The sequence below is a fragment of the Hyperolius riggenbachi genome, chromosome 6 (genome assembly GCF_040937935.1).
Source record: "Hyperolius riggenbachi isolate aHypRig1 chromosome 6, aHypRig1.pri, whole genome shotgun sequence".
Classification (NCBI taxonomy): domain Eukaryota; kingdom Metazoa; phylum Chordata; class Amphibia; order Anura; family Hyperoliidae; genus Hyperolius; species Hyperolius riggenbachi.
Genome location: NC_090651.1, coordinates 137,591,406 through 137,615,544, shown reverse-complemented (window position 1 = coordinate 137,615,544; position 24,139 = coordinate 137,591,406). Strand labels below are relative to the sequence as shown.

Below are 24,139 nucleotides of genomic sequence, written 5' to 3'. Positions count from 1 at the left end.
CCCAAAATCTCAGGGCCCCTTGAAGGCCAATTTGATATACAGGCCTTGATTCACTAAAGCTACTGTGCACAAACAGCACCAGTTAATGTTAGCACGAGGTCCAGTCAGTGTAGTGTGCGCTCTTAACTTATGCACAATGCTTTTAACTTCTGCGCAATGTGCTCACAGCGCCACCGCCATAATCCACTGTAGCAGTGGCACTACAAGCACATTGCACCGCAGTTAGAAGCATCTCGTGTAAATTAAGCGCACACTATGTTGACAGGACTGCACGTGTGCTAATAATACCCTGCACTGTTTGTGCGCAGTAGCTTTAGGCCTCTTTTCCACGGACAGTTGAACTGCGTGCTCAGCAAGCAGTTGCCAGGCAGCAGCAGCAAGCATTTGAGAGGCATTTCACTGCCTATCAACTGTCCATGGAAAAGAGGCCGTAGTGAATCAAGGCCATTGCAGCAGGAGAGCTCAGGGCACACCAATTTCCCATGCATATTACACTGCGCCAAAGTGCACCGACAGGGTAATAGGTGTAGTGCTTCCCCCACTCAGTGATGTACTGCCTGCTGGACAGGAAGTACATCACTGGAATCTCATCGCTCTGTGCCTATGTGCAGCATTACTGCTGCAGTCGGGGATTCACACTTACCGTGGCATCATACACTTGCATTGTTGCATAATCCATGAGGTAGGTACAGATCATGCGGCAATGCACTGCAGAGTTTGGGGCAGCCTTGTGTCTATTGTAAGTCCCCATTGACTTACATTGCCCTTGCGTGGTGGTCAGAAGTCATGCCCAACTCTCCTCAGTAAGCTCCCTCAAACCTCTGTCCAGCTACTACCTTCCCTTGTGTCTTCACTATCTTTCCTATTTTCATCTGGTTGTGGTCACTATTCATGTCCCTTTTGGATTCTTGGTTTTTCTCACCATTTATATTTCACTTATACTTTTGGGATTCATTCTCATCCTATTGCACATTATCCATGAGATATATATTTTCTTAAGCCCCATCTACACCGTGCCATATTGCAGCGTGCCTCTTCCACGTGCCCGTCGCGTCCCCGCTCGCCGCGCGTGTGCGCCGCATTCGATTCCCCGCTCGTGCCCACTCGTCCCCGCTTATCTCCCGCACGATTCCCTGCCATTGTCCCCTCGCGGGGAGCGAGCAGGGAATCGGCGGTGCGGAGATCCGTCCTGTCGGATCTTATCAATCGAGCCGCATCAGCGGCTCGATTGATAAGGAGCATCGCGGCCGCATCTACTCGTGTAGATGCGGCTTTAGCACATTGCACTTTATAGTGGAAGTGCTGGCATAATTTATGCATATATTGCATTGCACTTTCAATAGTGTTTGAACCATATGTTGGCTACCTTGGAGTCATAGGGCCATATCATTTATCTGTATTTATTGGGATGATCAATATTATCATTATTTGTTGATACTCATTTTGAGCGCTACATCTCATGCATCTGGATTTTAAGTGTTTTTATGTGCAATATTTGTATTAATAAAGACTGATTCATATTCTAATTGGTTATTTGTGAGTGGTGAGGTACTTTCTAGGATCTTCTTGTCCTTATGTCATGCTCAAGGAAGGGGTACGTTTTGCTAGTGTCTCTTGCAAAGTACCTCATCATTCCCAGAATCATTACCATGTGGATGGGCTAGCGAGGAGGTTAGGAGGGAAATGCCTCATAGGTCCCTATTCCTGTGGGCCTCTAGCCATCATAGCTGGTCAGGGCTCTACTTACCATCCTTAGTAGTGCTACTGCTATGCATTTCTTTTTCCAATTTTAGCAAAAAAAAGGATGGAAGATGATCAGAAATGATATTTGAGGTTGCAGTGATGTTTTGTCATATAAATCTTCAATAGTAGATGAATTCCCCGGCACTGCGTAAACTTGGAATACAAAAAGCTTTGTGTTGGCTTACATGTGTCGTGCCCCACAGCCATTCCATCATTTAGGAACGGATGTATGTTTGTACATGCGATACGTGTCATGCTGGCAGCATACTGTTTTTTATACGGATGTAAGCCAACTAGGGTTCCAACGGTATGAAATATGACGGTATGATACCTGTCTACAAAAACCACTGTATGACAGAATTACAAAATTATTTCCTTGCCGCTAATCTTTCGGGGGGCGCGCTCAGCAACGGGGGACAACGGAGTAGCGAGGGAAGCCTCAATAGGATCCTGAGGCTTCCCTCTCAAGATAAGTATCTAATTTTGTACTCAAGCTTTGGCTCTGGTACACTTTGAAGTTAAAGTATGATACGGCCAGAACCCGAAAAATTTGGGGTCTGGCCAGCCAATACCCAAAACTGGCCAGCTATTGGTGCCCACAGTATAGGTTAGTCAGGTAGCTGCCTCCAGTACTGGTAGCCAGTATAGTTGCCCCCAGGATAGGTTAGCCAGGTAGGTGCCTTCAGCATTGGTAGCCAGTATAGTTGCCCCCAGTGTAGACTAGCCAGGTAGGTGCCTCTAGCATATGTAGCCAGTATAGGTGCCTCCCGTATATGTAGACAGTATACTTGCCCCCAGTATAGGTATAGATGCCTCTCAGTATAGATAGCTATTATAGTTGCCCTCAGTATATGTGCCTCCCAGTATAGATAGCTAGTATAGTTGCTAGAGCTGATCGGAACAGCTAAATTCCGATTTCGTTGATATATCGTGTACCGCATTTCGTGTTCCGAGTGCATTTCTATTAAAGTCAATAGTGCCAACTTATGCGGTTAATTGTAAAGCCTCTGTACATGCTATCATCACCAAATTTGGCATGTATATTAAGCAGATGAATAGGAACATGGTAAAAAAAAAAAATTGTGAAAAGACCTTATAGTTTTTGAGCAAGTAGATTTCAAAGTTTCATAGGAAAAATGTTTTTTAAACTGTGTAAAATGATACTGCTGCAGTACAGGTTACTGCATTCCGAGTTCTGTATACATATTGTATACATTTCATGAAAACAGACAGCGTGGGGTCCCCCCTTCCAAGCCTCAACTCCTTGTCTCCCATGCAGGCTGGGGTAGCCAGAATGCGTAGTCCCGGCCACGTGGGGCTTCGCACCCTGAGCTATACCAGCCCACATGGTCCATGGTATGGGGGGGGGGAGGGGCTCTGGAGGAGAGGGGCGGTCAACCTCCCCCTCTCCCCCAGAGCCCCTGTCCAATCCATGGACAAGGGGCTCTTCCCCACCTCCGGTGCCCCAGGAGGAGGTGGGGGCCGCCGACATCCTGGGGAGTTCATGGTGCCATCCGGGGTTCCCCTTTAACAAGCGGACCCCGGAAGCCGCCCCCTCGGGCACCGGAGGTGGGGAAGAGCCCCTTATCCATGGATTGGACAAGGGCTCTGGGGGAGGTTGGCCGCCCCTCTCCTCCAGAGCCCCCCCATACCATGGACCATGCGGGCTGGTATAGCTCAGGGTGCGAAGCCCCACGTGGCCGGGACTCCGCATTCTGGCTATCCCAGCCTGCATGGGGGACAAGGGGTTAAGGAGGCTTGGGAGGGGGGACCCCACACTGTCTGTTTTCATGAAATGTATACAATTTGTATGTAGAACTCGGAATGCAGTAACCTGTACTGCAGCAGTGTCATTTTACAGTTTAAAAACCATTTTTCCTATGAAACTTTAAAATCGTTTAATTCAAAAACTAAGGTTTTTTTCACAATTTTTTTTTTACCATGTTCCTACGCATCTGCTTAATATACATGCCAAATTTGGTGATAGCATGTAAGGGGGCTTTACAATTCACCACGGAATTTAGCACTATTGACTTCAATATAAACGCGAATTCGGTACTCCGAATTGCCGAATTTTCGAGTGCTTACTCGGAACTGCCAAATTCCGATGGCAAACTTGAAATTCGGAATCCGAGAGCTCAGCCCTAATAGTTGCTCCCAGTTAGATAGCTAGTATAGTTGCCCCCAGTATAGGTGCCTACCAGTATAGATAGCTAGTATAGTTGCCCCCGGTATAGGTGCCTCCAGTGTGCGGTGGGGGAGAGCAAGCAGAAACAACTCACCTGCCTTCAGCCAGCCACACACAGCATCTATCTCCTTCTTCCTAGGCATCGTCACATTAATAACAGCGCCCCGTGATGAATTCACAAGGGGCTCCCTGTGATAAAATCACAAGGGGCTCCCTGTGATGACATCACAGGGGATGGTGTTACCAAAGCGACTACGCCTGGGAGGAAGTAGATTGTAGACGCATGTGGCCGAAGGAAGGTGAGTTTCTGCCCGCTCTCCCCGCTGATGCGGCCATTCTCTTCACCGCCGATGCCCCACCCCCTAAAACCGGTAAACCGGGATTGTGCATAGTATGATTACCATGCACAATCAAACTGCGGTATACGGTCATACTGCAGCAACCCTAAAGCCGACAAAGAATTTTTGGTACTTTTCCATTAGCTGGGCGCAAGTTGCGGGCGGCTAACGGCCTCACAGAACATGTTACTTTGCCCTATTACACTTATGCCCGGCTAACGGAAAAGTACTGATTTTTTTATCCTATGTTTAAGTAGTGCCGGGGGAATTCATCTACCAATGAAGATTTACATAGGACTCTTTTTCTGTACCCAGAGCACACGTGTTAAAGGGGCAGTACATCTTACCCTAACCCCTCCATTACTGGGTAAACAACCAATCAGGAGCCACCGCAATGCCTGACGCTGATTTTATTTATCGCCTTTTGTCATATAGCAGTCTTGTAATTGTAGCCATATACAGTATCTGCAGTACATTTTTACAAAGTGTCATTGTTGCCATTAAATGTACAGTATGCTACATCTACTTCACACACGCCATTTCATTCATCCTTTAACAATACTTACTGTGATCTGATGGGTCCCAGATAAATGTTGCAGTACTTTCGAGTACCCAATAGCTGTTAGGTTCTCAACATGGCGTACATGTACCCCCGGGTGTACTTTAGTAGGCCTCAGGGAGTACAGTATATGTTTTAAGAATTTCTGAGGCTTAAAGAGTATCTGTATGAAAAAAAAAATGCCCCTAGGGGGTACTCACCTCGGGAGGGGGAAGCCTCTGGAACTTATCGAGGCTTCCCCTGTCCTCCTCCGTCCCACCGTGGTCTTGCTATGCCACTCTGAACGGCGGGCATGTAAATATTTACATTCCCGGGTCCAGCACAGGTGCAGTAGTGGCTTGGGAATAGCTGATCCCAGTCAGGTCCGCTCTACTGCGCAGGTACAAGTCTGTGTCTGCACAGTAGAGTGGCCCTGACTGGGATTGGCCATTTCCAAGCCGAGAGCCTCTACAGCGCCCCCGAGATAGTCCAGAGGCTTTCCCGTCCCAAGACAAGTACCCCCCAGGGGCACTTTTTCAGTACAGGGTCTCTTTAATAATGACAATATACAAGTACGTACGTGCGTGTAAAAACGGACACTTACCTGGGGCTTCTACCGGCCCCCTGCAGCTGTCATGTGCCCACACCATCCTCTACAATCCTCTGTTCCCCGCCATCATTATTTGTTGCTAGCGCTTTCAAAAGCGCTAACACAATATATGGCAGTGGTCTCACAGCGGGGATCGCCGGCGATTCGCATTTTGCGGAAAACGAAAAATGTTTTTAGAGTGATCACGGTTCTAATGTTTAAACATTGTGAATCTCGATTGCTCAAAAAAAAAAAAAAAAAAAAAAAAAAAAAAATCACAAAAATGTCCAGTGAGAGATTGTGTTTTGCAGAGGGGTTTTTCCCAATTTCTCACTGGACATTTTTGTGATTTTTGAGCAATCGAGATTCACAATGTTTAAGCAATAGAACCGTGATCACTCTAAAAACATTTTTTGTTTTCCGCAAAATGCGAATCGCCGGCGATCCCCGCTGTGAGACCACTGCCATATATTATGTTAGCGCTTTTGAACGCGCTAGCGTCAAATAATTGAACGATGATGGCGGCGGGGAACGGAGGATCTTAGAGGACGGTGCGGACACATGACAGCTGCAGGGGGCTAGTAGAAGCCTCAGGTAAGTGTCAGTTTTTGTTTTTAACCCCCCCCCCCCACCCCCACAGAACCCCTTTAATTGTAATATCAGGGATGTATGGCTGACCCCGACGAGATCCCCGCACTTTGATTGGCCCAATAGGCTGTCTGTCACTTGACTTTGGACCAATAGGCTGCCTGTAAAGTGACAGCCTGTTGGGCCAATCAAAGTGTAAGGATCTCGTCCAACAAAGTGAACCAAACCCCACGTCAGCTAGCTAATTGTACAAGCTGTTAGTGGGTATTTCTCGTATGGGTATATCCCAGTTTGAAATCTATTGTATGGCTCTCACAGAATTACATTTTAAAATGTGGGTTTATGGCTCTCAGACAAAAAAAGTTCCTGACCCCTGACATATACAGTAGCAGAACGTAATCAATTATGCAGTATAACCATTATTTATCCTGGTTTCCACATCAGAAATGCTTCTGACACGTGTTCCCTGAAAATAAGGCAGGGTCTTAAACTGTACTATTTTTTTTTTTCTTCAAAAGATCGTTTAGGCCCGATTCACATTGGGAATAGCAAAACGCTGCTTGAGCAGTGTAGCTTAGTAAATCAACGCCTAACTGTGAGCCAGATGTAGCCCTGAAAAGAGCCACATCTGGCTCCCGAGCCATAGGTTCCCTACCCATGGTATGTCATTACAGTTTTTTTTAAAGAGGAACTTTAACCAAGGATTGAACTTCATGCCAATCAGTAGGCAATAACTCATTTATCATGAGAAATCTTTACCTTTTTCAAATAGATCACCAAGGGGGTCTGTATGACTGATATTGCAGTGAAACCACTCCCACAATGTGATGTCATGACCATGGTCCTGATAATTTGCTGTCTGTGATCCTCGCTGCGTTAAGAGAAAGAACGTATTTTTTCAACTGTAAGGCAAGCAGTATCTCCCTCTGTGCATAGACCTTTCAGTAAACAAACATTCTGCAGAGATCAGCTGGCAGGACTAAGGCCTGGAACCTACTAGCAGTACGTTACTAAGCAATTTCTAAGCGCTTAGGATTTGAAAAGCTCACGCTAATGTAATGCTATGGGTGTGATCCCACTTGAGCAATATGATTTTTTTTTTAAATTCCCCATAGCATTGTATTAGCTAAGAGGTTTTTAAACCACTAGCGCTTAGAAAAGGCTGCTAGTGGGTTTCAGCCCTAAACAGTAGCCCCCTTTGATAAATGTCAGAATGTAAATCGGGGTGAGGAAAGATTTTAAAAGTGGGCAAACACTGTCTAAATGAATATTGTAAAAAATGAGGAATTGTATTTATTGTGCCATTTTCACTACAAGTTTGCGGGTAGTCTAAAATACTGCATGCCATCAGCACACTGTTACGTTTACAATAACTATCAAAATGGAAAAATAGGATTGGGTTTACCAAAATAAAATTAAAATAAACAAGATATTTAGTGTATAGAGGAACATTTATTTATATTATTACAATAGTTCCATCTCTTGACAACAACCACCTTAACCAAACATAATTAATTTCATTGCAACGTAATTTTAAAAGGACCCGCTGTCTACTCACAGCAGTAGTAGCCATTTTGTATCCGGACTTAAAGGGAACCTAAACTGAGAAGGATATGGATTTTTCCTTTTAAAATAATACCAGTTGCCTGACTCTCCCGCTGATCCTGTGTCTCTAATACAGTTAGTCACAGCCCCTCAACAAACATGCAGATCAGGCGCTCTGAATGAAGTCAGACTGGATTAACTGCATGCTTGTTTCAGGTGTGTAATTCAGCCACTACTCTAGCCAAAGAGATCAGCAGAACTGACAAACAACTGGTATTGTTTAAAAGGAAACTTCCATATCCCTATGTTAAGGTTCCCTGTAAGACGTGACCGCTAGTTATGTATTTGTGTAACATCCATTTTATGCTGATGGTAAATCTTACTGGGGTTACATCAATTCATGTCATTTGCACATAAACCATTCATGTTATGTCTTCTAATGTACCTGAAATGAAGGGAGCATTTCTGGTGATTTGGACACTTAGGGCTTAATTCACTAACCGGCGCTAAGTGATAGCGCCGGAGTGAACAGCCATTTCGTGCCCCATAAGTAGCTTTGTGGGCACTAATAGTCCCTCAAAGCTACATAGCGCACAAGACCACCCACATCGCGCGCGGCGGGACAGTAATAGTGCGCAGTGCGATGATAATGTCGCACCCAGTGCGTCGAAAACGAATGCGCTGACAAGGCAGCGTGTGCGATGTTATCGTTGCACCGTGCACTATTACTGCGCGCGATGTGTGTGGTCCTGTGGGCAAACCACCTAACACTGTGGTTTGCGCCCACTAACTGCTAAGGCCACCTAACCGGCTTAGTGCCGGTTAGTGAATCGAGGCCTTCATGTGCTTTAGTGATGATCACCAAAGCTGCTTGTCTATTAGCACAGGATGGTTAAAGGAATTCCCCACAAGGTGTTAATAGAATTAGCCCACACATTTTTTTTAGAAAACTGTACAGACAACAAGGTTGCTATAGAAATCACTGTGGATTATGGAGTGAATTTAATGTATCAGAATCTGACTTTTTTTTTTTAAATTACTCTGACAAAAAATACTGACACATCCTAACTGTTTTATCTTTGAAGCTTTTAAAGTGAACCTGAGGTAAAAATAAAACTGATGAAATAAAGTTATTTTTAGGAGTAGTAAACATAACGGTTAAAGAGCAAAATGTTTATTTTTTTATATACCTCCCCCTTCCCCTCCTAATTTGGCCCTACACTACCATTCACACATTACATGATGCATACATAGGCATACAGTATGCTTACGATAAGGATTAGATTGTTAGCTAGACCAAAGCACTGTACGTTTTACCTTTTTTTTTTTTTTTTTTTTTTTTTAATCTGAGCTGGCAGGCTGATTGCGGTGACCCCCTCTGCGTAGTGCAGGGAACACAGGCTCATGAGGGCGCTTGTTCCCTGCTAATCTCGCAAGAAGCGAGATGACTCCTTTTGGTGGTCCCCAGAAAGCTACACTGCTACCGCCAATCGGCGTTAGGTGGTCGGGAGCAGGTTAAACATCTACAAAGTAGGTTGAATGTTTTAGGGCGCGTTTCCACTTGAGCGGAAACCGCCGCGAATCCGCAGACTTTCCCCGCAGACGAATAGTGCGGGGAAACTCTGCAATAGGGTGCAATAGTAACGCCGGCCGAATCGCTACCACTAGCGATACGGCCGGCTTTTCCTTCCGAATCGGCGCGGGAGGCTGCGGATCATATAGCCGTGCATGGCACGGCTGATGGGATTCGTGTGCTTTCCCCGCAGACTCGAAAGAGCCGGTTCGCGTCTAGCAGACGCGCGCCGCTCTAGTGGAATCGCGCCCTCACAGTCTCTAATCAGTGTCAGCCTATTAAGTGTCCCAAAGTTAGAAAAAGATCAATAGTTCATGTATTTTATTTATCCCTGCCCTCAGAAGTTGTATTCTCCCAGGAAACTATTGTCTGTAATTTGCTTATCGTTGAGGTTTACTATATACCCAACAATCTACTGGCAAGACAAAATCTCTCACTTACATGCCTAGAAATTAACTTTTTCAGGCAACAAAGTAATGCAGGTAAAACAGCCTGGTTATTAGTATTTTGTACTGCACATACCCGTTTATCTCATTTCACATTTTGCCTCAGGTATATTTTAATCAAAGAACTTGCGTATTTTTCAGACTATAAGACGCACCTAGGTTTAGAGGGCAAACATTGGGGGGGGGGGACGAAAAAAACTAAACCTGGTGCATCTACGGTCCAGGTGCATCTTGTAGATGTTCTTTCCCTTTGGTGCCCTCCTCCTGTCCCCTTGGTTTCCGCCTAATACCCCATTTATGTACCTCTTTGTATCAATGTCATATCCCCTTTGTGTCCTCCAGATTTTCCCCTTCGTGTCCTCCAAATGTCCCACTTTGTGTCCAGATTTTTCCCAGAGTGTCCTCTAAATATCCCTCTTTAAGTCCTCCATTTGCCCCCCTTCAAGTCCTTAATATGTATCCCGTTGTGCCCTTCTGATGTCCCCCTCCATCACTCACTTCATCGCTGGAGCCCGCAGTGATGAGCTTCTGGCTGCCTCCTGTCTTCCTGATGTCCCCCTCTATGTCCTACTGCATGAATGCAATTAGCGGCAGTGGCAGCCGCTGTCACTCACCTCATCACTGGAGCCCGCGGGGATGAGCCGCTGCCGGCCCCCTCCTGTCCTCGGTGTTATCCTCGGTGTGTCCGGCGTCTGGATCGATTTCCCCCTCTGTTAACAAGCAGCGGCAGCCGCGGGCATCATCATCCAGACGCGACCGGCACTAGAGTGAAGGCATGTGAGAGGGAAGCGCCTGACCACGTGGGTTCCAAGGATGAGGTATGTGATGCCCGCGGCTGCCACTGCTTGTTATATTAACAGAGGGGGAAATCGATCCAGACGCCGGACACACTGAGGACAGGAGGGGGCCGGCAGCAGCTCATCACCGCAGGCTCCAGCAATGAGGCGAGTGACAGCGGCTGCCGCTAATTGCATTCATGCAGGGAAAGTTTAGGACACCGGTGAGTGCAGGGAGTCTCCGACATCGCAGCAGGTCAGCGGTTAATATCGGCAAGTCGGGGGACTCCCTGTCTTTGGACTATAAGACGCAGGAACTTTTTCTCCCTACGCTTGGGGGAGAAAAAGTGCGTCTTATAGTCCGGAAAATACGGTAGTTCTCTAGTTGTCTTTAGAGACTCATATAAACAGAGTTAGCTTATCAACTGGCCAGTGAACGTGCTTACAATGTTGAAATACGCTTTTAAATGTAATGAAAAGCACCATATTTTTTCGGACTATAAGATGCACCTTTTCTCCCCCTAAAGTGTGTCCGTGTATCTTATAGTCCGAATAATAACACATTCGGATTGGCGCCAGGTGTCCCCCACAAATTCCTTCATATTGCAGCGTCTGCTGCCACCAGTCCCAGACACTGTGCCAGGGGTGCCCTTAGGCATCATAGGTATGGCGTGATAGGTGCATGCCTCTCCAATCAGCAGGAAGTACCGTGGCATCTGGTTACTGCTGCTGAGGGAGTGCACCAATGATGGAGCCGTGGTCTCGCCCACAAAAATCATCGGTTCCAGTTAAGAAAGGGAGCAGTGTGCAGCTGTGATTGGTGGGTCTGGGGCAGCACCCCTGCCTGATTGGTATATAGCTTTCCAAGGCTTGTCGAAGGCTATGTGCGGACTGAAGCGGCGCACACCGCACTGGCTGCATGGGAGAGAGATGACACAGAAGGACAAATTACACTGGAGGACATGGAGATGAAGGAGGACATGGGGATAAATGAGGAGACGAGGACAAATAAGGAGACAAAGCGACACAAGAGGTACAAGGAAGGCACAAGGGGGACAGAATAAATGGGGGCAAAAAGGTCCATAAGATGACCCTGCACCATGGACGCACCAGGTTTAGCATATTTTTTCCCTGTTTTATGTCCTCTAAACCTAGGTGCATCTCATCATCAGTGTTACTCAGATGTTTCAGCAGGACAAGCTGTTCTTTGTATAGAGTTCTATGGCTTAGGCGCGGTTCACATTAGCGCTTTTTTCCGGATCGTTCTGTATACTGTACAAACGGAACTGATGTGAATGGATCCAATGTTAACAGATTGGATCCATTCACATGCGTCCGTTGGTACGGATACGTTCCGGTCCACAGATCTAAAAAATGCTGCAGGCCCTAATTTTCCGGACCGTTCTGCCCAGCGGAATGGATCCGGACACAAAATACTGCAGCATTGGGGCAATGAGAAATGGAACGTTTTTTCTAACTAGTGAATAAACAGACTGTTCCACAGGGGATGGGGGCATGTGCCGACGTGCCGAGTGTTTGAGGGTTTATTCATACCTTATTTTCAGTAGTAGCCGGCGGTAAAGGCTTCCGTCGTCTTCCGCGTCATGTGACTGTGTAGTCACAGCGGAAGAAGAGGAAGCCTCTACCGCCGGCTACTACTGAAAATAAGGTATATATTTGCTGAATGAAAACGGATCTGATCAATCATTGATCAGATCCGTTTTCACTATGTGAACCAGGCCACGACTGAGCCATCCGGATCCGGTGAAGCGGAGACCGGATCCGCTCACTGGATCCTTTTGGCTCAAAACGCCAATGTGAATTGGGCCTTACTAGAGGGATAGTTGCAGTGAGGTTCCTAGTTAAACTGAGAAATATGTAACATTAGCGGTTGATGTTGGTCTCTTGGCTTCAGCTTTATCTTGTCAGTACTTCTTAGAAAGTTCAGTGTTTACTGGGGACAAAGTTTTTTTTTTTTTTTTTTGCCTGCAGTCTAACTTGAGACAAGTGAAAGTGGCCAGGGGGTGCTTGTTTTTGGAAATGCTGAAATATCTGGCTTGAGGTGGATAAAGCTCCCACAGTCCCAAGGTTTGAACCTGAGTCTTCTCCTAGCTGAATACTAGGATGGTTAAGGACGTCAGGAGGTGCTCTTCATAACCCAAGACCCGGACGTTGGGTTCCAGAGGTATTGTTTGAGGGACATTTGGGGTTTTATCTCTGTGCTGGAGATTAGGTTTGATGGAGCCCATGAAACCTCTGGAGTTTCACCAGCACATTGCAGAGTGGGGGCTCTGAGGCTCCAGCCCACCAGGTTTTCCACCGGTAATTCCTCAGGAATATCTGCTATCTTATGTTCCATGGTTTGCGTGTCCAGCATAGCCGGGAGAGAAGGGTTACCAATCAGAGGAGTCATGCTGTTGCAACTGGTTGGGCGCATTAGCGTACTACCTTTGTCTTCTGGAGCTGGGCCACTTTCTACAGGAAGTTCACTGCTGATGACATCAGGATCCTGAAAGATATAATAGCTGGTGAGGATTTGTTATAGATGTATACAGCAGCATCAATACTAATACACAAAACTGCTCGGCAACCCAACAGTATGCCCATGCTGTAAAACATAGGTGTTAAACTCCAGTCCTTGACGGCCATATCCATGCCAATGTTTAGGATAGACTGAGAAATGAGTTCTAGTTGATGAACACCACCTTTTCTGATTTAGGCTTTGTTCACATTATAAATCGCCAGTGCAAGCGCTGGGCTATTTATTGAGTTTTCAATATAGCAGAGGAGTTGGGTGTAGCGAGTGCACACTATATATATCAGCTGCAAAAACATTTAGAATGATGGTGCAACATCCAGAATAATGTATAGTTTATCCAACATTGCTAAGAGAAAAATAGAATTCCGGAAGCAGCTCATCATAACAGTAAAACTCAACTTTTAATAGACTTCCTTAAAATGAATGGGAACCGCTTAAAAAAAAAAAAAAAATGAGATAGATACTTACCCAAGGAGAGGGAAGGCTCTGGGTCCTATAGAGCTTTCCGGCTCCTCTCCTGGTCCCGTCGTTCCGGTGTTGGCTCGCCTGGTAGCAGTATTTGACTAAATTAGTCAAATACTGCTTTACCTGACCAAAGGAGACTTCAGGGAGCCCGAGTGCTCCTGAAGAAGGGCGGCCCTGTATTGCGCCTGCGCAAGCACACTCTCTTGCACGCTCACACCTGTGCAGTATGGAGCCGCACGTCTTTGGGAGGACACGGCTCCCGAAGACTTCCAAATATCCTTTCGGTGGGGGATTGAAACAAGGGGAGCCAGCACAGGATAGAGAGCCCCGAGAGAGGAGACGGAAGGCTCTATACAACCCAGAGCCTTCCCTCTCCTTAAGTATTTGCTTCATTTTTTTTTTTAAATGCGGTTCCCGTTTACTTTAAAAAGTACTTCCATGCAGCAATAAAATTGTAGATACAGAGAGATACTTATCAAGCAAATGCAGTCAGATAAAGGTGCGGAGAATGAGTCAATCCTCCGCACTGCTATGACTGCATGTGCTTGATAAGTATCTCTCTGTATCTACAATTTTATTGCTGCATGGAAGTACTTTTTAAGGAAGTCTATTAAAAGTTGAGTTTTACTGTTATGAGCAGCTGCTCCCGGAAATCTCTTTTTCTCTTAGCAATGTTGTATTTGAGTTTTTCCCTGTGCTTAGAAAAACACTTTTGTGAGCTCTTCTCTAAGAGCTTTTGCTGAGCAGTTAAGATTTTCACTTCCTGACGTTAGTCAGGAAAGGAACTCTTGTAACCGGAAATAAATACAATGTATTTATGAATAAAAGCAATTTTTCAAGCATTTTGCAATTTCCCTTTTTCTTCCATTGAGCCAAAGTGCTCAGAAAATGGTACATGTAGATCAGTTTTCTAACTTTTTTTCAAGTTAAATTGAAAAAAAAAAATTCTGTCAGGAAGGTTGGAAATTTTGATTTCATTTCATCATCAATGTGATGCGCGGACAACAGCGAGTTGGGGTCGGCAAGCACGGTGACCGGAAGTCATGTAAGTCTATGGTGATGTAACTTTTTTTTTACATTTTCTGCGTTTGTGCTGAGACGCGCATGCGTGGAAGCATATTTTTTCAATACACTTCCGTGCAATTCTAGTTTCGGGCCCAGGAAGTACCTCGCAGGTTGCGGCTTAGCTTCCGATTGGAGGAAGCTCACGGAGGTGGGGACAGAAGCATGCAGAGAGCACAATACGTTAAATGAGAGAATTCAAGTTTTCACTATATATATATATATATATATATATATATATATATATATATATATATATATATATATATATATATATATATATATATATATATATATATATATATATATATATATATATATATATATATATATATATATATATATATATATATATATATATATATATATATATGCAGGCTCTTAAATTTCAGCGTAGTTCTCAGCTGAGGTGGTTGGTCATAGTTGCCTCTGCTGAGAATCTAGGGTATGTCTGGTGGCCCCAATGCATCCCTGAGAGATCTATAGTGCCAGATTGTCTCAGCTGCCTGCATTGTTCTGCTTACCACTCCTGCTTGAAGCCACTCTGCCATGTTCCATGCTACTGTCCCGCCTCCTTTTCCATAGCAACAGAATGCATCAATAAACTGTAAAATTAATATTCTAAATGTCTAATGAGTGCAGGATGTCTGTACCCCAATGTTCACCTGAGATCTTACATAAAAGAATGAGGAGAACCCAGGGCCAAAATGTATTAAAAAAATAAAAATTATAAATATATATATATATATATATATATATATATATATATATATATATATATATATATATATATATATATATATATATATATATATATATATATATATATATATAATAATACTAGCCTAAGGAGAGGGTATCCTCTGCATCCTAATGAGGCTTCCTTGCTGTCCTTTGATCCGCCAGCTGATCGGGGCCTGCACGCTTCTGGCATAAGCAAGGCCACACCTGCACAGTAGCATGGAGCTGCTTGTGCATGAGCGGGTTCGGCTTAGACAGGCGTGGCCACTCTTTTGCCTCAAGAAGAGAGCAGCCCTGGTCAAATTACTGACAAGCCCTCGTCAGAGAACTTAGGAGGGTCTGTGCTCGGCCCCCAGGGGGAAGGATTAGGATCCAGAGGCTTCCCTCTTCTTAAGTCTGCAATTTTGTACCCGAGCGTACGAGAGGAATTGGCGCAGGAGACTTGGGCGCTGGATACAGCCTGTATGGCTTTTCCTGCTTCTGCAAAATTCTCATCGATGTTAAATACTATTCCCCCTCCAGGCCACCATGGATGGTGGGGAATGAAATAATTCAGCTTCCAGCAGTTGCTGGAGGCCCGAATTATAGTGTTTTATAAGTAACTTCAGCTCACTGCTGCGCCCAAGTCTCCTGCTCTGGAATGAAATTGTACCCAAGTTTCGGCTCAGGTATACTTTAAATCTTACATTCACAGGGGAAGGTAAAGATTCTTGGGTACCTGTCCTTTACATTTGCTCTTTGCACTGTTTCATTGATTAAGGCAAATGTCACAGATCCTACCTGCAGGGCCGGGCCGAGGCATAGGCTGGAGAGGCTCCAGCCTCAGGGCGCAGTGTAGGAGGGGGCGCAGAATTCATTCAGCTGTCATTCCTAATTGTGTTTGAAGCAGAGAGAAATAAGAAAAAGGGATACATGGCAGTGACTGCAAGCCAGATAACTAGATATTAAGGTGTTGGGGAGGTTGTGGGCCCTGTGGCGCCTCTTAGACTAATAGCAATAAGTGTGTGATGGCTGGGGTGGGGGAGATGGGTGGGCGCACTTTGGTGTCTCAGCCTTGGGTGCTGGAGGACCTTGTTCCAGCTCTGCCTACCTGTGTGCAGTAGATGATCCGCTCCAGTATGGTAGAGAAGTTTAGTCAGTAATCAGGTGTGTGCTGCCAACACTGCGTCATTATTCTATATGTAAAACACAGAGTGAAGAAAGCAGGTCAGTTAGCCACCACTACTTGCTCTTAGATTCCTGAGATATTCCAACTTCCTACCTAAAGGTGCCCATTAACCGTACAATACTTTTTCTCGGATGTGATCATGCGATCTGATTTTTTTAAAGATCAAACTGTATAGAAAACCACCCAGTATGTTGCGAAAATCAACATAAGACAATTCTACGATTAATTGGTATACAGAATTTTGTCTATATGAATGTTTGATCTTACAATCGAAACTGAAGAGAGAAAGCACACTAATAAATCAGTTTATGGGAACAATCAATTACCCACCGATTACTTGTGATCATTAGATTTGCTGGGATCATATCTAAGTAAAATATTGTACCGTTAATGGGCACCTTTAGAGGACACAAACAGGAAGTGGCAATATCTGAGGAATGGGATCTGACAGAGACAAAGTAAAGGTAAGTAGCTAATCATGCTACAGGGGAGAACATACAAACAATTTTTATTTAAAGTAAACCTAAAGCTTTAAAAAATAAATAAATAAATTAAAAAAACAAAAAAACTCATACTTACCTCAGTAGGGGGGAAGCCTCTGGATCCTGATGTTTATGACACCTTTGCTGCCAGCTGTGTCCCTCTTCCTCTGCATGGCCACGCTCCCCTCAGTGTACGAGCAGGGGCACATGGACGGCCATGCCTGTGCAGTAACACAAAGCTGTGCATGCACGAAGATAAAAGCTGTGCATAAGTGGCTCCGTGATACTGCATAGGCGCCGGAAGTACTGTGAGCCTGCACCTACGTACACAACTACAGGCACCTGCGTACATGGAGGGGAGCACAGCCGAAAGGCTGCAGGAGAGGGCCTTTGGAAGATCAGGAAAGCCTCGGAACCATCTAGAGCAGGGGTGCCCAATAGGTGGATTGCGATCTACCGGTAGACCGCTACTACCCATTTGGTAGATCGCGGCCATTTGCCCGCGTCACATTAAATTTTGAGGTCGGCAGCTGTCAGATTCTGCTGCCGGTCAATCGGAAGAGGCAGAGAGGAGAGGTAGCCAATAGGAGAAAGGCAGTGGAGGAAGCCGCAACGTCATAGCTGGGGCGGCGCTGGGCACACTGCATCCATGCACGTTGCCTGCCGCCCCCTTAACCCAAGCGTTCCTTTAGCTGCCCATTTGCACTCCAACCACGGCTGAAGGAGGGGAGACCAGGACAAGCCCCAGACACCCCGCTGGAACTGGAGGGAGGTAAGTGGCCCAGACCCCTGCACCTAGCTATATATACACTGAAGGCACCTACACCTAACCATGCTGTACCTGGCTACCTATACAGAAGGCCACTACACCTAGCTATATATACTGAAGGCACCTACACCCAACCATGCTGTACCTGGCTATCTATACAGAAGGCCACTACACCTAGCTATATATACACTGAAGGCACCTACACCTTACCATGCTGTACCTGGCTACCTATACAGAAGGCCACTACACCTAGCTATATATACTGAAGGCACCTACACCCAACCATGCTGTACCTGGCTACCTATACAGAAGGCCACTACACCTAGCTATATATACTGAAGGCACCGACACCTTACCATGCTGTACCTGGATACCTATACAGAAGGCCCCTACACCTAGCTATATATACACTGAAGGCACCTACACCTTACCATGCTGTACCTGACTACCTATACAGAAGGCCCCTACACCTAGCTATATATAATGAAGGCACCTAACTACACTATACCTAGCTATCTATACTGAAAGCACCTATACCTAGCTACCTAAATGTTGGTAGATCTCCTGGACTCGGCAAATTTTAAAGTAGCTCGCAAGCCGAAAAAGTGTGGGCACCCATGATCTAGAGCTTTCCCCCTACTGAGGTAGGTATCGAACTTGCGTTTTTTATGTGACTTCAGGTTTATTAAAAAAAAAAAAAAGGTCATCCAGAGTTCAGGACACTTTAGAAACAGATATTGCCCCTTTTACAGTCCATTGCCTCGTGCTGGTCTGCTGATAGCAATAAAGCACTGAACCCCTTCCAGACAGTTTTGGTATTGTTGGGTTCCATTCAGGTCAGTAACAAAACAATGAAAGGAGCAGCACTGTGTTACACTATTTATAATCACATCAGTCAGAGAGGCTCTTACAGGCCCTCAACTTGCAGAAACACTTACACTAGTCCTGGGGAATCTTTCAGGAGGGGGGGGCGGGATTCATACGTCCACTACTCGTTACAAATTCCAGCACCTCTTGGTTGATTTTGCATGGGTACGGCATATATCCTAATGAGAAGAACTCCCACAGCAGCACTCCAAAGAACCTGTAACAGATTGGAAGTCTTAACTATACTTTTATGGCCTAAAGACTAATATTATGTAAAGCAAACTTGACCTATTTTTTTCCTTGCTTAAAGTGGAGCCCGCTCCCCACCATGTATGAGCAGGACACAAAGATGAGCGCAGCCACAAACTTTCAGAGGGTCCCTGCAACTGTGGTGGTCTCAAAGAAAATGAGGGAAGTTTCTGGAGAATCCAGAGGCTCACCTCTTCTTAGGTAAGTATCTCCAGTATTGGGCATCTCCAGTGATCTTTGAGAATCCACAGGGAATAGCATAAGCGAAACCGTTAATGTGGACTGGATTTTTTAAAGACTGTCTTTAAAAAATCCAAAGGTTGTGGGACTGCGGTCACATTTTCCTTTTGAATAAACCTGGGTTACCCTGGAGTTATTAAGGAAAAAAATCCCTTCTAGTGAGGATGCTGAATGCAGCTTCATTTAAGATCCACTAATACGCACGCACGCACGCACATACACCTTAGCAGCTTTCACTATGATCTGATATGTCACAGGTGATGGCAGAAAATCCTAACCACTTAATGGCAGACAGTCAAAGTCCTAGTTATAGTTGTGTTTAGAAAAAGAAGCGTTAGTAGTCAGGGCCAGCGCTACAATACAGGCAAGTGGGGCAATTGCCCCCAGGCCCCAGAGTCCATAAGGGCCCCCCCAAGCAAGTGGATCTTGGTCAGCCGCAGATATGCGGCATAAGTTGTGTGGGTAAAGGAGGGTAGCCAGCAGCAGGCAGGAGCTCCCCGAGTGCTCTCCCCCCAATGTGCTGTGCGGTGGGAAGAGCAACAGAAGGGTCCCTGAGGGTACTACTCACCTGTCAGCGTCGTTGGGAAGTCCAGAAAGTCTTCTCCACTTCTTTCAGTCACAGCGTCTCCTCTCTGCTACCATCTAGTGGCGCCTCAGTACTGCACCACTGGAGGATTCAGAGAAGAGACGCCGTGACTGTGTGAAGTGGAGAAACCTTTCTAGACTTCCCGACGACGCTGATAGATGAGTAGTATCCTGGTCCTTTTGTTGCGATGCCCACCACACTGCATATGAGGAGGAGGCAACTCAATCCAGGGGACACCTCTAGCTATCTTGATGGGGGGCTAACTAATCATGTGGGGGGCACATCTGGATACCTCTATTGAAGGGGGCTACCTATTTATGGGGGCACATCTAGTTATCTACACTGGGGGGACTACCTAATCATGAGGGCACATCTAGCTATCTATTCTGGGAGGGGGGCTGCCTAATCCTGGGGGGCACATCCATCTATATTGGGGGAAGGGGGGGCTACCTAATCATGTGTGGATGGGGACACATCTGGCTAACTCTACTGGAGGGGGGAGGCTACCTATTTATGGGGCACATCTATCTATACTGGAGGGCTACCCAATCATGGGGGCACATCTAGCTATCTATTCTGGGCTACCTAATCCTGGGGAACACTACTGGCCATCTATATACTGGAGGGGGACTACCTAACACTAGGGAGCACAGCTGGCCAGTCTGATGGAGACGGCAGGGGACGGGGGACGGGGGGGGGGGGTCCATCAGTGGTTGGGGAAGGAGGAGGGTCAAAGTGAACCCCCCCAAGTTATTTTTGTCCCGGGGCCCCATTGGAGCTAGAACCGGCCCTGTGGGTAGTGAATAGATGACATCAGTGTATTGGTTACCAGGAGTCGGTCTTGAAGGTAAATATTCCTTCTACAAAGGCTTCAGGTGGCATCCACTTAAAGTGGACCCAAATTAAAAATATAAGATTTTCAGAAATAAAATCTATTTTCCAAATTTTAATAATAATAATAATAATAATATTAATAATAATAATAAATAGCAGCCTTTTTTCAGCTGCATGATGACAAATATAAAATATTTTACATTTATTGGAGGAACCCCTCCCTTCCTTCCAAATTGCCAGGAAAAAAAACGGCAAACTGGTGGAGTAGGTGGTGTCCGGCAATGGAGGAATTGCTAATGGCTGCCCCCAGTATAATCCTAGTTGAAAAGGGTGAAAAGCATGCACTGAAATGCTCATAGGTTTGAAGGAGTGTTTATTTATCTTTGTATGTGTCAGAGTGGTGCAACTAAATATTTTTAATAAAAAAAAAAAATGTTTGGTTTGGGTCCGCTTTAACAGGCACTCCCTTTCGAGAGTAACTTGCTCTAAAGGAAAAAAAAAAAAAAAACAACAACCACACATCTTACGCATTTTCTGAGAGGGACAGCGAGATGGAAAAAATACTCCAGACAGAGCATTATAAAAAGGTTACATGGTACAATACAAAAAGACAGGCAGTTATTTAATTAGCTTTTCTCTTAAAGGGAAACCGAGGTGAGAGTGATATGGGGGCTGCCAAATGTATTTCTCTGTAAACAATGCCACTTGCCTGGCAGTCCTGTTGCTCTTCTGGCATACGTAGTATCTTGAGTCAAAACTCTGAAACAAGCATATGGCTAATTTAGTAAAACCTGAGTCAGAGTACCTGATCTGCTGCATGTTTGTTCAGCATCTATGGCTAAAATATTAAAGACACGGGACCAGGAAGACTTCCAGGCTACTGGTTTTGTTTTAAAATGAAATATGGCAGCCTCCATATCTTTTTGCAAAAGAGATATATTTTTATCTTATCTACAGATTAACTTTTTAGAAACTAGAGCTTGACCCAGAGGCTTCCCATGTCATCCTCAACCCCACCGCTGACCAGGGTCCTCTTTAGGCCCACACTTCCCTCCATGTACGAGTATGCACCTGTTTCATACTTGTGTTTACAAGCCCTAGTGGTAATAGTTATAAATCAGGATGGTACCACAGCGTAATACTCAGACTTTAGATTCTTACCTGTAAATGTCACATGCCATTCCAAAGTCAACTAGTTTGGCCACACGTCCACTGCTGGTGTGAGTCAGAAGGCAGTTTCGGGCCGCAATATCCCTTGTGGACAACAAAACCAGGTAAGTGCACTATGTAAAGGACTTTGACATAACTGTATAGCTATATACTTAAAGAGACACTGAAGCGGGAAAAAAAATTATTTGTATGTGTAGTACAGCTAAGAAATAAAACATTAGGAGAGATGTGTCTAATATTGTTTCCAATACAGGAAGAGTTAAGAAACTCCTGTTATCTATGCAAAAAAGCCATTGAGCTCCAAGACTTTCAAAGTTGCAGAGAGCTCCTCTTCTGAAGTTGTTATCTCAAGTGTCACTATTTTCTTTTTCTCTGCCAGAAGCCAGGTCAAAAGTTTGCTGGGCTGCTCTGTAAAAGCATTTAGAATGCTGAGTAGTGTATAAACTGCAAATGATACAATAAACTGAGAATGATACAATGTTATAAAAACACTATAAAACTGAAAATAAAAATATGAGAATATTTTCTTTGCTTCTAATGTTCTAGTAATTATCCATACTACACAACCAATTCATTATATTACAATTTTTTTCCGCTTCAGTGTCTCTTTAAGAGGCCTGGCTGAATCTGGGGCCTAAGGCCGTATACTATATGCTTTAACCTTCCTGGCGGTAAGCCCGAGCTGAGCTCGGGCTATGCCGCGCAGGAAGATATCTCAGCCTGTGGTGGAGCGATTTGCTCCATTTAAAATGCTGTACGCGCAGCTAGCACTTTGCTAGCCGCGCGTACAGCTTGATCGCCGCCGCTCTGCGGCGATCGCCCGTACGCAGCGGCGCAAGAGGGCCCCCCCCCCCCGCCAGAGCCCTGCGCTGCCCGGACCAATGAGTTCCGGGCAGCGCTATGGGCTGGATCGGAGGTGTCTGACGTCAGGACGTCGGCTGACGTCCATGACGTCATTCCGATCGTCGCCATGGCGACAGGAGAAGCCAAACAGGGGAGCGCGTTATATACGCGTTCCCCTGTTTGCTATTGATGCCGGCGACGATCGCACTAGAGGGACACATGCGCCCTCTAGTGGTGTTTCATGTAGCTACCACTCTGGTAGCTTTACATGAAACACAAAAAAAAAAATTTAAAAAAAAAAAAGGATTTTTGCCATTTTGGCAAAAAAAATTAACCGCCAGGAGGGTTAAAGGAGTTATCAGGCAATTATAAAGCAAAATAAGTGCTACTTACCGGGGGCTTTGTCCAGCCCCAAGCTCCCAGCATGTCCCTCGCTGCAACTCCTGTGAGGTAAATCTCGGCCTGAACTCTGTGTGATATAAACTTTGATGTCTGGCTTACCTACGACTACCCTTTTTCTGTACACTTTTAAATACTAAATAAATCCCAATTGATCGTCTTTAACCAAGTGAGGTGGTGGGTCCACGTATTATCAACCATATCGGTGGCCAATGTGGTTTGCATAGGCTCAGTGACCACTATTGAGCATGACCTGATGGTGATAAGTGGAAAAGTGTGATGGAGTGCTCCCCTCCTGTCTTTATGGTTTTAATTGGAGTTTTAATAGGGGATATCAAGCGGTTTTGTATTGCATATATTTGATAAGCACATGTAGAGCCTCCTGATTCAGTTACTATATTATAGTGGTTTCAAATTACAGAAGGGGGGTAGTTTACTACATCTGAAACCTAGCAGTTCAAGACAGGGCTGTGGAGTCGGAGTTGGAGTCTGAGTCATGGTTTCAGAAACTGAGGAGTCAGGAGTCGGAGTCGCATGATTTTTGTACAAAATCCACAGCCCTGTTAAGTATTAGACTAAGGAGTCGGAGTCTGTGCAATTTTGGGTACCCGGAGTTGGAGTCTGAGTCTTGGTTTCAGAAACTGAGGAGTCGGAGTTGGAAGATTTTTGTACCGACTCCACAGCCCTGGTTCAAGAGGGTGCCGTCCACCCAATCACGTTAGCAGAATTTCCCTATGAGGTTTTCTGCTGGGTCCCTTAAAGTGAACCTAAAGTAAAAAAAAAAAAAAAAAAAGAGATTAACTCACCTGGGGCTTCCCTCAGCCCCCTGCAGCCAATCGGTGCCCTCGCAGCCCCGCTCCGATGGTCCAGGACCCGCCGATAAACACTTCCGGTTTGGCCGTCACTGGCCGACAGGCATGGGAACGCGAGTGATTCTTCGCGTTCCCAGCCTGTATATATCGCCCCCTATGCTGCTATTGCGGACCATCGGCGCGGGGCTGCGAGGGCACCGATCGGCTGCAGGGGGCTGAGGGAAGCCCCAGGTGAGTTAATCTCATTATTTTACTTGACTTTAGGTTCCCATTAAAGGTAACCTTAAGTCAAAAATAAAAAATGAGTTTTACTCACCTGGGGCTTCCCTCAGCCCCCTGCAGCTGATCGGTACCCACGTAGAATCGCTCTGATGCTCCTGGACCAGCCGGCGGTTACTTCCGGGCTGGGAACGCGAGTGATTCTTTGCGAAGAATCACTCGTGTTCCCAGCTTGACGGCTGGTGACGGCGAAACCGGAAGTAGGTCCAGAAGCATCAGAGCGACTCTACGTGGGTGCCGATCAGCTGCAGAGGGCAGGGGAAGCCCCAGGTGAGTAAAACTCATTTTTTATTTTTGACTTAAGGTTACC

At 45.6% G+C, this 24,139-nt stretch overlaps 1 protein-coding gene across 13 annotated transcripts in view; it reads right to left on the bottom strand.

The window, feature by feature from the left end:
- Window positions 1-24,139, bottom strand: part of LOC137521131 (leukocyte tyrosine kinase receptor-like) — a 353,345-nt gene that overhangs the window by 71,596 nt on the left and 257,610 nt on the right. For 4 of the 13 annotated variants that reach the window (XM_068239973.1, XM_068239972.1, XM_068239974.1 and 1 more), the window contains exons 4-8: window positions 21,488-21,580; window positions 18,489-18,634; window positions 16,222-16,306; window positions 12,722-12,833; window positions 6,744-6,855 (exon numbers count right to left, since the gene is read on the bottom strand). In XM_068239973.1, coding sequence (XP_068096074.1) covers window positions 18,508-18,634; window positions 21,488-21,580 — 220 coding nt within the window. In that variant the 3' untranslated portion in view covers window positions 6,744-6,855; window positions 12,722-12,833; window positions 16,222-16,306; window positions 18,489-18,507. Of the gene's footprint in view, window positions 1-6,743; window positions 6,856-12,721; window positions 12,834-15,911; window positions 16,002-16,221; window positions 16,307-18,488; window positions 18,635-21,487; window positions 21,581-24,139 lie in introns of all 13 variants that reach the window. The other 9 variants (XR_011022052.1, XR_011022053.1, XM_068239980.1 and 6 more) reach the window with 6 other exon arrangements.